This window comes from Xyrauchen texanus, chromosome 39 (assembly GCF_025860055.1).
Source record: "Xyrauchen texanus isolate HMW12.3.18 chromosome 39, RBS_HiC_50CHRs, whole genome shotgun sequence".
Lineage (NCBI taxonomy): Eukaryota > Metazoa > Chordata > Actinopteri > Cypriniformes > Catostomidae > Xyrauchen > Xyrauchen texanus.
The window spans coordinates 28,792,337-28,804,465 of record NC_068314.1 but is presented as its reverse complement, the minus strand read 5'-3'; the positions used below and the strand labels follow the sequence as shown (position 1 = coordinate 28,804,465).

Genomic DNA, 12,129 nt, shown 5'->3' with positions numbered 1-12,129 from the left:
CTGTTGTGTGTAAGGAGGGGAGGAATCCCTTTACCCATAAAGAAGTACTAATGCTTGTTATAGTTTGGAGATATTTCATGTCATCTTCTGGTTACCAGAAAGACCTTTAAATTTCTGTCTTTGGGTTCAATGTGGGCTGATTGTAGTGATAGAGAAATAGATCAGCCAGGCCGATAAATCAGCAGATATTTTGCCATTTTGAGATTGACGGTATCAGCCAATAACAATGCACACTTGGTTAATTAACAGAAACATCCCTTCTGTAAGTCTACCAGAATCCATAAATTATTATTTTTTAATTAATAAATAATGTGCCTTTTTTCAATTTCAGCAAATACTGTAGGTGCAAATCTTAATTGCTTTAATTAAATTGGATTTGCCTATATCAAATATATATCACAATTATACCCACATTGGTCAACCACTAGTTGACTGTAGTTATTCTATACAATATCTTGTCATTTGTCCCTAATGATCTTTCCTACAGTATATGCAGACATTTTCCTAAACTGTTATGCTTCTCTACAAGGTAATAAAGGCCTAATCCTGTTGGCTTTATAATACTTGCTTTCAAAAAGGCAATGCACTCGAGCTGTATGTGGCAAGTAGTATGTGGTATGTGTAAGTTCTCAATTCAGAGTTGATGTGTATGAAGAAAATCATCCAACTTGTTTAATATTTAGCTAAGAATTAATCACCTTAGCACGGTGTGCTCTTTTTTTTTAGCACCAATTTACTAAGTAATGTTGCTCATCTGGTAACGGCGCAAACTCACTGCAGAGTGCAATGCCCAATCTTACTGGCCAGTCTGAGCACTATATAGTGGAGAATGCAGCTGCCCACCACGATCTGGCACACTCTGCCGGGACTGTAAAGCAGTTTAAAATGCCTAAATGTGCACTTTACTCCACCGCGCATCTGGATATAACCCAGGCTATAACGTTTTTCTCCATTTGATGAAATACTGCTGCCAAGATCACTATAAAATGTTCACCAACTCCTTTTTAATAAAATTATTTAATAAAATTCAGTGTATTGCCTGATATGCAAATTTTCATAGAAAGAGGCGTGTATGTGCTGAAAAGAATGACTATGGCTTAATTTAAAAACTCACTGTGCAGTGCTATTTTTGCGCATTTAGCACAAGGTTAAACTGGATTGTAGGTGATTACTGAAGAAGATGCAGGTGAAACACCTCATGCAGAAAGTGGCCCAACTGTGTAGTGAATTTGCCCCGACTATGTTTTTCAGTGGGGAGTTAGAGGGTTTAAAGGTCACGAGAGACACAGTGGTGAAGAGGTGGGCTTTAGACTTAACTCCTAATGAGACTGCAGCAAAAGACTGCCTCTGACCCTGCTGGCCATGTCTCTGCTTTGATCATTGCTTCAGATCACGTTTCTTTGATTAGCGATTAAAGGCCTCTCAGGATGGAATTCCCAGCACCAAAAAGACATCAAACACCTTCTGTTGGTTGCATCATGCATGCAATTATTTGGAATGATTGTCATTGCTTATCAGGAGGCAGCATTCGAGAGCTTGTTTAGAGTGAGTTCAAGCCCTCCCTCATCCTACAATTAGATTAGTTCTCTTAGTTTATCTTAGCATTTGAAATGCTTAATGAGCCGTTTCTTTGTTTTCTGTATATATCACTGCAGCATGCAAGGTAGAATGACTGATCGGAGCAAAAATTGTAAGGTGCAATGAGAATGCAGAGTACTCTCAGCTGCTGTCTTTGTTGGCACTGTGCTGGCTTTTTACTGTTGATTTGTGTTTGTTTGGCATTGTGTTTCACAGTAGCATTCGTGATAAGGTATCTGAGGTTTCCGATAGCGGATTTATTTGTCACAGCTCATTAGAAGCCCAGGACTGCCTTGCTCACAATTACTGCATACTGCAACAATAAGATAGAGTATAAGATACAACAGGTTTAAAACAATAAAGAGGACGATAAGAAAGAACTGTGATAGTCAATCATTTCTCTCACCCAAGGAGCAATAGCCGAGTGGGATTATTTCCTTGCATTTTATCTACATGTTATCTCTAGCATTTATGGCTTTGTTCTAAAGATAAGCTGATTGTTTATTGGGCTTCCAGTGATTGAGATGATTTACCAGGTTTACACCGAATATGGCTTCATAAAAATGCCATTTGCAAGACAAACTAGCTGAATCTTCTCCTGCAAGGAGAGTATAGGTTGTTTTGTCAAATAAATTGGCCAAGGAAATACACTACTCCTCAAATACAGGAGGACATGCATCAAATGCTTACAAGAATTGTGCTATTGATTTGTAATTTGAGTTGTTTGCCATAGATCTCATAAGGAAGATGTTAAGAATGAAACTTATTTTAAAATGCTGTTATAGTCTTCCAACTCACTACAAATCATGTATCTCTTTGTGCACTGTAGCTCCCGCTGTCTAGCAGCCACTTGGATGTCTACATGGGGCCAGGTATGACCGGACCAGCGATCGCCATGACCAGCAACTCCTGCCCTGCCAACCTGGCCATCAAGAGAGAGATGTCAGGTAGAGCCTGATAGACACTGCTGCTCACATTGACACTGCTGTTAGAAATTGCATGCAGTTGCAATCTACTGATATTTTGCAGGAGTTACAGTTTTTGCCCGGTCCGTACTTCCATCACGGAAATTAGGTAAAAAGTCTTAGAAATGAAATTGTTTTCAAGTTATGCTATTCTCTATAGCATTTCATTGTGTTGTCTCTATCTATCCTTATCCATTAATCCAAGCGACTTGGAAAATCATGGAAATTCATTGGCCAAAAGGCAGCCTGAAGTTAGCTATTGGCAATTATACCCTAGCGGCCATTGTTCAGTCAAGTTGTTGTCCTTTTCATCCAGAGTTTTCAATCAGTTGTCAATTAATTTCCAAAACATATAGTTTTATGACATTTTAAACTATTAACTAATTTCTAAATATAGAAGGAATTATCTGTTAAAGGAATATTCCGGGTTCAATACAAGTTAAGCTATATTGATAGCATTTGTGGCATCATGTTGATTACCTCAAAAATGTATTTCGTCTCGCCCATACTTTTCTTTGAAAACAAAAGAAGCAAAAATCAGGGTTACAGTGAGGCACTTGCAATGGAAGTGAATGGGGCCAATCAGTTACCATTTCAAAACTCGCGGTTTCAAAAGAAGAGCCACAAGACGAAAACAATATTCACGTTTACATGATTTTAGTGTGATATAATCGCTTACTAATCTTTTCTGTTATAGAAAAAGTAATATACAATTTTACAACATTGTTGCCATGATGACAAAAGCTGTAAAACCATAAAAGGATGTTTAAAGCAACTTTACAGCTCAAATAATACACAGCTGTAAAAAAAATACTAATGTAAGTGTATTTGTAAAATTATAATCTTCAAAATGATAAGCTTTGCATTTAAACCCTCCAAAAATTGTCCCCGTTCGCTTCCATTGTGCCTCACTGTATCCCTGATTTTTGCTATTTTTGCTTTTATTTTAAAGAAAACGAGGGACTAATCGAAATGTATTTTTGTGGTAAACAACATGATGCCACAAATGCTGTTGATTGGTCTTAACTTGTATTAAACCCGGAATATTCCTTAAGCAATGTACAATATGTGACCTGCTCCATTATTTTGAGTAATAATTTTTTTAATTTTTAGTTTAATTCACTATAGGATGAAAGAAGGTCTATATATTATTATTATTAGTAGTAGTAGTAGTAGTATTAATATGTTTCTACTCCAAACCATTGTTGAGATTATAATCATTTAAATGTTTGGCGGTATAATCATTGAAATACTTTCCTTTTACTTTAGTGCATCAAAAATGTCAGAGCAGGTCATATTATGTTGTAATGTTAGTTATTGTTGTTAATGAAAGTGTCATTATAAAGTGTTTCCAAAAATATATATATTTTGTATATACAGTATATATATATACTGTGGATCCCTGAGTTAGCTGAGAGTTTGTCTGGAGGTCCCTGGGTCCCTTTTTGTTGCATTGCTTTAAGGCATTGCCACTTATTGTCATCATTACAGAGTCTCATAAATACAGTTTAGCCAGCATTTGCATGTATAGCAAGCAAATCATAATTGTCATCATAGTTGCATTTTTATCCCCAGATGCTGAAGCCCGAGCTATTGTTAAAGAGAGACAGAAGAAAGACAGCCACAACCAGAGTGAGTGTGCACTATTTTTCCCTAATGTTTCTTAGTTTGCAGTCCTTAACAGTTTAAAGTACACTAGCTCTGCTTTGTCCTGCCATTGACACTGCCCCTTCACCACCATCCCTGGATAAATTCAGCTTACAGCGCACTATACTTTGGTATATCGTTAACTCAGATCCTGCTAACATGTCATTAAAATGTAATTGCCTGTGACAATTCGCAAGTATAGGTGTTGTACAATAAGACTTAGTACATTCTGCTAAGCTTGGCCCTTTCCCAAGTACATCAGTATAAGACGGTATATGGTGTCATATCTTTTGCATTATAAATGCTTTGCTAGGAATACAGCAATTATAATGCGAGAGCACACAGTAGTGGTATTTTCCAGAACCAGTCACCTCATTAAGCAACCCTCATTACGAAAAGTTTGAGTCAGAAAACAGATTATATAATGAGTATCATTATAACGCATAAATTAAGTCAATTTCTGCTTAAATGAATGGATCACCATACTGGAGAATAGAGTCTATAGGCTATAGAATATTCTATTATATTCTAGTTATGGGGTTAGAATGGGACACTGCAGACATTTATTGACCTGTAGCTGAAAAATGACTGTTGAATGTGTAGCTAATATGAAGTGTTATGCTAATACCACCAATCATTACTATTGGCACTTTTCCACTGCAAGTTACGGTTCAACTCGACTCTACTTGCGTCACTTTTCTGAGTTTCCTTTTCCACTGCCGCCGTTGCCGCCTCAACGTGGGTGGGATTATAGGCTGATCGTCGTAGTTGCGTTCCTCTACTGCCGTGACATCATCTTAAACATGACACAAAATAATAACACGACTGCTAGCTGTTAGCTACTAGCTCATTTTGCTGCATAAAGCAGTTGTTGCAAGGTGATTTTACACAAGTGTAACAGTTAAATGGACCTGGTTGTTTTAGAAGCAAGTTTTCCAGTAGATGGTCAACTAAATAAAGTGAAGCTTTCAAGCAGAGTATAGAGTTAACATAACAAAACTTACCATCCTTCGTCGTTGATCAACGGCGTAGCTAACTTTTAAACTAGCAGGTGTGTGTCGAAAATCCAGTGACGCTGGTAGTGACGATTCTCTCTGACCAATCGGTGATCTGCAGGGTTTAGACATTTGGCTCTGCTCGCTTGGAACCTCGGTCGAGGTGGTACTAAAAAAATTACCAGGTACTATCCACAGTAGAAAACCCCCATAAAGTGAGCAGATTCGAGTTGAGTTGTACTTTGCAGTGGAAAAGCCCCATATTACTATACTAACAAACTGTCTTCACAACCTTTTTCTTTTAGTTGAGAGGAGGAGAAGATTTAACATTAATGATCGAATTAAGGAGCTAGGCACCATGATTCCCAAAGCCAATGACCTGTAAGTTTGCCTTCATTTGAACACTTAAATGAACACTAAATTGAATTCTGACCAGACTTTATAGGATATTTCTTCAAACTGTATGGAGGTGCATTGTAGTACACTTTTCATACCATTTGTTTTTGTTTTCATCGATAAGGGCTTTTTCATCTTTTGATTTTTTTCATCTGTAATTTGTTCAGGGATGTGCGCTGGAATAAAGGCACAATTCTGAGGGCCTCGGTGGAGTATATTAAGCGCATGCAGAAGGATATGCAGAGAACTAGAGAGGTGGAGAATAACTTCAGGAGGATGGAGATGGCCAACAAACAGCTGTGGCTCCGCATTCAGGTGATGAACATTCATTCTGTACTATCACATATGAGCTGAGATTTTGTGCGATGGTGAATTTATTTGGTTTTTAATACAAACATACTAAGTTAAGCATGTGGACATGCTGCTGCTGCACAATTAGACAAAATGCAAGACATGCTGCAAAAGCATGTTGGACATTCTGCTGCACAAATAGACATAAAATCAATTCCCATGTAGCAGATCTAGCCATGTGGTGCTGAGGTGGAGGTGGCTTTCAGAGACAAACCCTCACAGCGTGCTGCATTAAATCCGGTTTTATCTCCAAAACTGATCAATTCAAATGTTAGACAAAGAAAGTCACACAAGTTGATCGGCCATCCGATTGCATGTCAAAGGACCAATCAGCTAACACAATGAGAGCCGATTAACTCACATTCACATTTGAGTCACATCTGAGCAAGCCAATTGGCTAACGGATAACAAGTTCAAAGAACCTATCAGCTAGCACCAAATAGATTTTCCTGGCTGAACTTTGGCCACTTTGTTTAATGGTGCATAAACAGCAGTACTTGCAAACAATAAAACGTGTTTTAAATATGGCATAACTGCTACATTTAGTAGTGCAATACCAAATCACTCTGGCATCATCAAAACATTTATGATTTAGCAGCTTTATGGACTGGATCTGCTCCGATCTCGTGTCAGCCTCAAATTACCTGTATGGTAGAACAACCAGTCACTCTTTGTGCCAAGTTCATAGCATAGTATATGTGAAAAATATTCATGAGTTTGGTTTAAGGCTGCTTAGATGATGTCTGTACCATTATCTGGTGTAACCACTTTGCTGCATGTTGTCGATTTGCCGAAAGTGAATTGTGGTTGGTTAGTGTACATTTATAATGTTTCAGTCAAATAAAGCAGTGCTGACCACTTTTCAACAGTCTTGGTTCTATTCATAACATAAAAGAGTTTTAAGCCATGCACCAAACCATCCAGCTCCAAGGTGAATCACACATTTACAAACTTTGATTTGAAGCAAAAAGTACTGAAAATCGGACGGCTTTCATGAGGGAATGACCTACAATCCCATGGAGCATTTCAAATGACATAATTTGTTATTGATTATAAATATATAAACAATATATTTTATGTATATTGCAAAATAGTCAGATAAATACAAATGTAGTTTGGGAGTGTAAGGAGACTGACTTGATTGCATCATTCACAGTGTGTCATGAATGTGACTGATTGTTGCAGAGCTCTTTTGGCTCACACGATTAGTGATGATTAGTTTGATTAGTGATTCTTCAGGATCATGGGTAGTGTAGTTCTTCACCAACAATTCCATTATTCCATTATTATTATTATTTGTAAAGAAGTTGAAATAACAAGGGTTGATCACATCAACAAAAGTATTTACCATCGATTAGAACCTTGGAGCTAATAGTAGGTCAGTCTTTTAAAGGGATAGTTCACCCAAAAATGAATATCCTCTCATCATTTACTCACCCTCATCCCAGATGTGTATGACTGTCTTTCTTCTGCAGAACACAAATTATAGTTTTTAGAAGAATATTTCAGCTCTGTAGGTCCATACAATGCAAGTGACTCCAGTGGGTAAATCCATTTTTCAGTAATTGTTCAGTAAAAAAGTAATTTTTTTGCAAGAAGTTCTTCTCCCTGCCCAGTAGGGGGTGATATGCATGAAGAAGAATGTGAAAGTGAAAGTTACAGATTGAATGAGCAGGGAGGAGAATTTATAGTAAAAAAGGACATAAATATTGATCTGTTTCTCACCCACACCTATCATATCGCTTCTGACTAAATTGATTTGAGGCTTATGGATTAATTTTATGCTCACTTATGTGAATTTTGGAGCTTCAAAATTTTGGCACCCATTCACTTACATTGTATGGACCAAAAGAGCTGAGATATTCTTCTAAAAATCATCATTTGAGTTAAGCAGATTAAAGAAAGTCATACACATCTGGGATGGCATAAGGGCAGGTACATTTTTTTTTTTTTCGGGAACCAGACAGCTGCGCCAAAATTGGGCATTGGGCAAAATACACTGATTGGGATGTATATGAAATCGGATCATACAACATTGATTGAAAATCAGTGTTGTGAAAAACATTTTCTTTCAATTTCATTTTCATTCGTATTGTAGTCCACATTCATAGTTGCAGTTTCTTTTTGGTTGTCTGTTTTTGTCTTTATAATAGTTTCCAATAATGACAATAACCTATAGTCTAAAATAAACTAGTCTAAAACTTGTCATCTCATTATGGTGCTTGTTCATTCTTCAGGAGCTTGAGAGGCAGGCACAGCTGCACGGCCTGCCCAACACCTCTCCATCTGGCCTGAACAACATGGAGCTACTAAACCCCTTCGTCAAGCAGGAGAACAGCCCAGAAAAGAACCACCTCCCGCATCAACCCCACCTCCCCCACTATCCCCAACACCAGCAGCACCAGGGTCAGCCTCAGCCCCAACCTCACACTCAGCTCCACCAGCACCTCCACCCACAGCCCCAGCTGCAGTATCCAGCTGTGGGCAGCTCCCAGCACTTTGACTATGCCCAGTCACTGGACGTGGGATTCCCTGTATATCAGGATGGGATGGGGGGCATGGGAGATCTCTGCTTGTTGGGTGGAGGTGTCGCACCGATGGGAAAGAATAGCGAGCTAGGCTTCTTGCTGATGGACGAGGCACTGTCGCCTTTGGGTGGAGACCCGCTGCTGTCTGCAATGTCCCCCGAGGCTTCCGTGGACAGCAGCCGCCGTAGCAGCTTCAGCATTGAGGACTCAGACATACTGTGACCTGGCCAGCCTCGTGTGTCACTGCACCATATGCATATGATGCGACATACACACAGATATTGCATGTAGTTACACAGTTAACAAGGAAAGGTATGATGCAGTTGCACCCTGCCATCTGCAATACAGTTTTGGTATTTCCTTAATAGTCTATAGAGCCATGCATTTCATACACAAACACTTTTCACTCTATGCAAAAATGCACATACTGATAATTGGATACATGCAATATGGACTAGCTGAAGAAACAGAGAGAACTGATATGCTTGAATACTGTCAACCAGAATTGGCCTAATTTGTTCCCGTTGCAAAAAAAGAACACACACAGAAACCTTGTGTACCCCAAGAAATGTTATATTTGAATATTGCTTGATAGGCCAAAGAGATTTAGTTCAAACATTTATGTCCACACACTCACATTCTCTCTCTATCTATAGAAATCCTTGACTTTTTACCTTTAACATACTGTATAACAGCTTTTTCCCCACGTGTGAGACTGTCACACCCACTTAATGTCCTCTAGAGCTGATTATTGGAGCCTTTTTTCACTTGAATTATACAGCCACATCTGAGCTCTTAGACAGACAGACAGGAAGCCAGCTGTACCAGAGAGAGTAATGCAAAGGCAGCTCATCCACAGACAAAATAGGAAGGACAGGGTTCCCACAATCATGGCAAACATGGAAATATCAGAGAATTCTAGTTGTTTTTCAGTCCTCGAATTGTCCAAAATATCTGCTTTCAAATATTTCTTCGGCAGAATATTGGTCACAATTAGATTAAAACTTGCTTGCCAGCCATAGCAGTGCCTAATTTGTGATCTTATTGTTCTTTTGAGTCATTTTATTTCAACAAGTCGATCGAACCAGTTCAGAAATTGGTCTGAATGATCTATTAACAAATCGGTCTGATTTTAAGTAATTTTAAATCACTTATGACTGGAGAGGTCATGGAAATTCATTGGTCAAAAAGTGTGGGAACCCTGGAGTGTTCATTTAATGTCCATGCAGGAAAAGGAAAGAAAGAAAGAAAGAAAGAAAGATAAACAGCTACTGAAATGAGTCCTACTGCAAAAAATAAAAAAATATTGTACTGATATTGCTAGAAGGGATAGTTCACCCAACAATGAAAATTCTCTCATTATTCACTCACTCTCATGATATCCCAGGTGAGTATGAGTTTATTTCTTCACCAGAACACGTTTGAAGAAAAATATCTTAGCTCAGTAAAAAAAAAAAAAAAAAGGACTGAAATATTGATCTTTTCACACCAAAGCGGTCGTGATGTCAAGCGTGTCATATGGAAGAACTTTCTGTGATTTTTGGAGCTTCAAAAGAGAAATCACCATCCACTTGCACTTTAAGGACCTACTAAGCTAAGATATTTTTTATTTTTCTTCAAATGTGTTCTGGTGAAGAAAGAAAGTCATACACACCTGGGATATCATAAGGGTGAGTAAACGAAGAGAGAATTTTAATTTTTGGGTGAACTATCCCTTTAAAGTAGTATTTTTCTTAAATGGCCATTGTCATACTCAGGTGTGAATCTCCACCAGCTTGGAGAGACTTTGAAAAAAGCTACCTTACCATATTTTTTGAATTAGTTTTAGTTTTATGTAGCAGCTGTTGTCACTGTTTAAGATGAAACAACAAAGGCAGGCTTCTGTTTGAATAACAGACCAGACTAGATGCTAGTGGACAGTACAGCAGAACGTGACATAAATTAGCTACTTGTTCTCCTTAAGGTGCCTTAAGGCCACGGACTGATTCTTCTAGAAGCACACGGTCAAATGCATGGTCCTCTCATGTTGGCACGTGATTTTACACAGTAAAATGGAGCCAACAGCTGTGAGTGCCGTTTGCCAAGTTTGAAGTTCATACAGCCCAAGGTGCCTTTCAGGGTATCTGGATCAACTTGAAATTTGATCCAGCTTTTGATATGTACAGTATAGAAAAGGAAGTGGAATATGTAGTAAAGGTACTGTACATCATATAGGTTTTCTTTCTTGTGTTGGGGAAACCAATTATAATTTAATTGACATTATAAAGATTTTATGTGTGAAATATGAAGTGAATGTTTTATGCCACTAAGCCACTTAAATGTATTTTATCTGTCTTTTTTATTTTATTTTTTCTTCTAAAAAAAAAACAAAAAAACAAAAAAAAAACATTCTATCTAACTGCCGAGCCATTAAAATACAATATAAAAATATTTAATCTGCCATTCTATCATAGAAATGGCTAGTGCAGAGCCATATTATACTTTTTTTGTACAAAATCGTTAAAACACATCAGGCTTTTCAGAGGTTAAAAGAACATGTGTAATGTTGTTTTTATATTGATTTGATTCCTTCTTTTTTTTTTAAGAAAAAGACAGCTATTTGAAGAAAATTGATACTGTTGAGTAGTGATTCATTGTTTTAATTCAATTTTAATTGATACTGAGAGTGTGAATTTTATGTGTTGTTCAGTTTAGTCGGTTAAACTCAAGTCGGCCTTTGTCAAACATGAGCTTTAATTGAACCCATGTGCTGTCCTCAAAAACAAGATCCAAATGGAGAACGAGGCACTTTCAGTGTATTATTAACCAGCTCTCTCTGTTTTACAGTTTTAAAGGTTCAGTTCATAAGTGCCATCACCATCTGTAATATTTTACGCATTACTATTATTATTGCAGGTGTTTGTTGTCATGACTGTGCCTGTCTACTGCAGCATTATTGATCATACATTGAAACAAGTTAGAACCAACAAACACTCTTTTTGAGTCATGTTGGTTACTCTATGTAAATTTTTGACTTGGTTGGCTAGAATAGGCATAGCAAAAATAAAAAAGAGGCTAAATCTACGAAAGGGCATTTTTGGATAGCAGGAGAGGGCTTCTAATTATTTCTTGTGTGACAGTTTTGTTTTTAGCCATGCACCAGGAATGAGAAGGTTTGCCATTAAGAATGAAGATAAATCACTTGAAGTAAAGATTATGGTTTGGTAAATTTTGGGGGTGGGGGGACTTTCATTATACAGCATGCTGAAAGACAACACAAACAGAATGTGACTCAAGTTTTTAGTAAAACCCTCTGAAGGCCTTGAGAATGTTTCAGTACTGTGTCATGTCTATGGGATTTGCTCTTTCAAAAATCTCTAGAAGTAAATGACACCTCTCATTAAATGTATTTAAGTTGATGGGAAAATGGCTGACTTGTGTGTTTCTTACACTTTCAAAGGGGTTTCACGGTGGTTTGGATGTGAAAATGTCACAGCAATACCATTAGAGGGCGCAATACACCAGCATACTCAATTACAAGCAGATTTAATTGGGTTATTGTAAAATAAACATGAATAAAACACAAAAATAATAAGAACTAAATAGATTTTCATGACTGCAAAACTGGTATAAAATGTACGATACATTCACACACACACACACACACATATATATATATATATATATATA

At 37.6% G+C, this 12,129-nt stretch overlaps 1 protein-coding gene across 3 annotated transcripts in view; it reads left to right on the top strand.

Moving 5' to 3' along the window:
- Positions 1-11,888, top strand: part of LOC127632830 (transcription factor EB-like) — a 53,582-nt gene extending 41,694 nt beyond the window's left edge. For all 3 annotated transcript variants that reach the window (XM_052111632.1, XM_052111633.1, XM_052111631.1), the window contains exons 5-9: positions 2,408-2,525; positions 4,119-4,175; positions 5,491-5,566; positions 5,749-5,896; positions 8,170-11,888. In XM_052111632.1, the coding sequence (XP_051967592.1) occupies positions 2,408-2,525; positions 4,119-4,175; positions 5,491-5,566; positions 5,749-5,896; positions 8,170-8,682 (912 nt within the window). In that variant the 3' untranslated portion in view covers positions 8,683-11,888. The remainder of the gene's footprint in view (positions 1-2,407; positions 2,526-4,118; positions 4,176-5,490; positions 5,567-5,748; positions 5,897-8,169) is intronic.
- Positions 11,889-12,129: the final 241 nt, after the last annotated feature.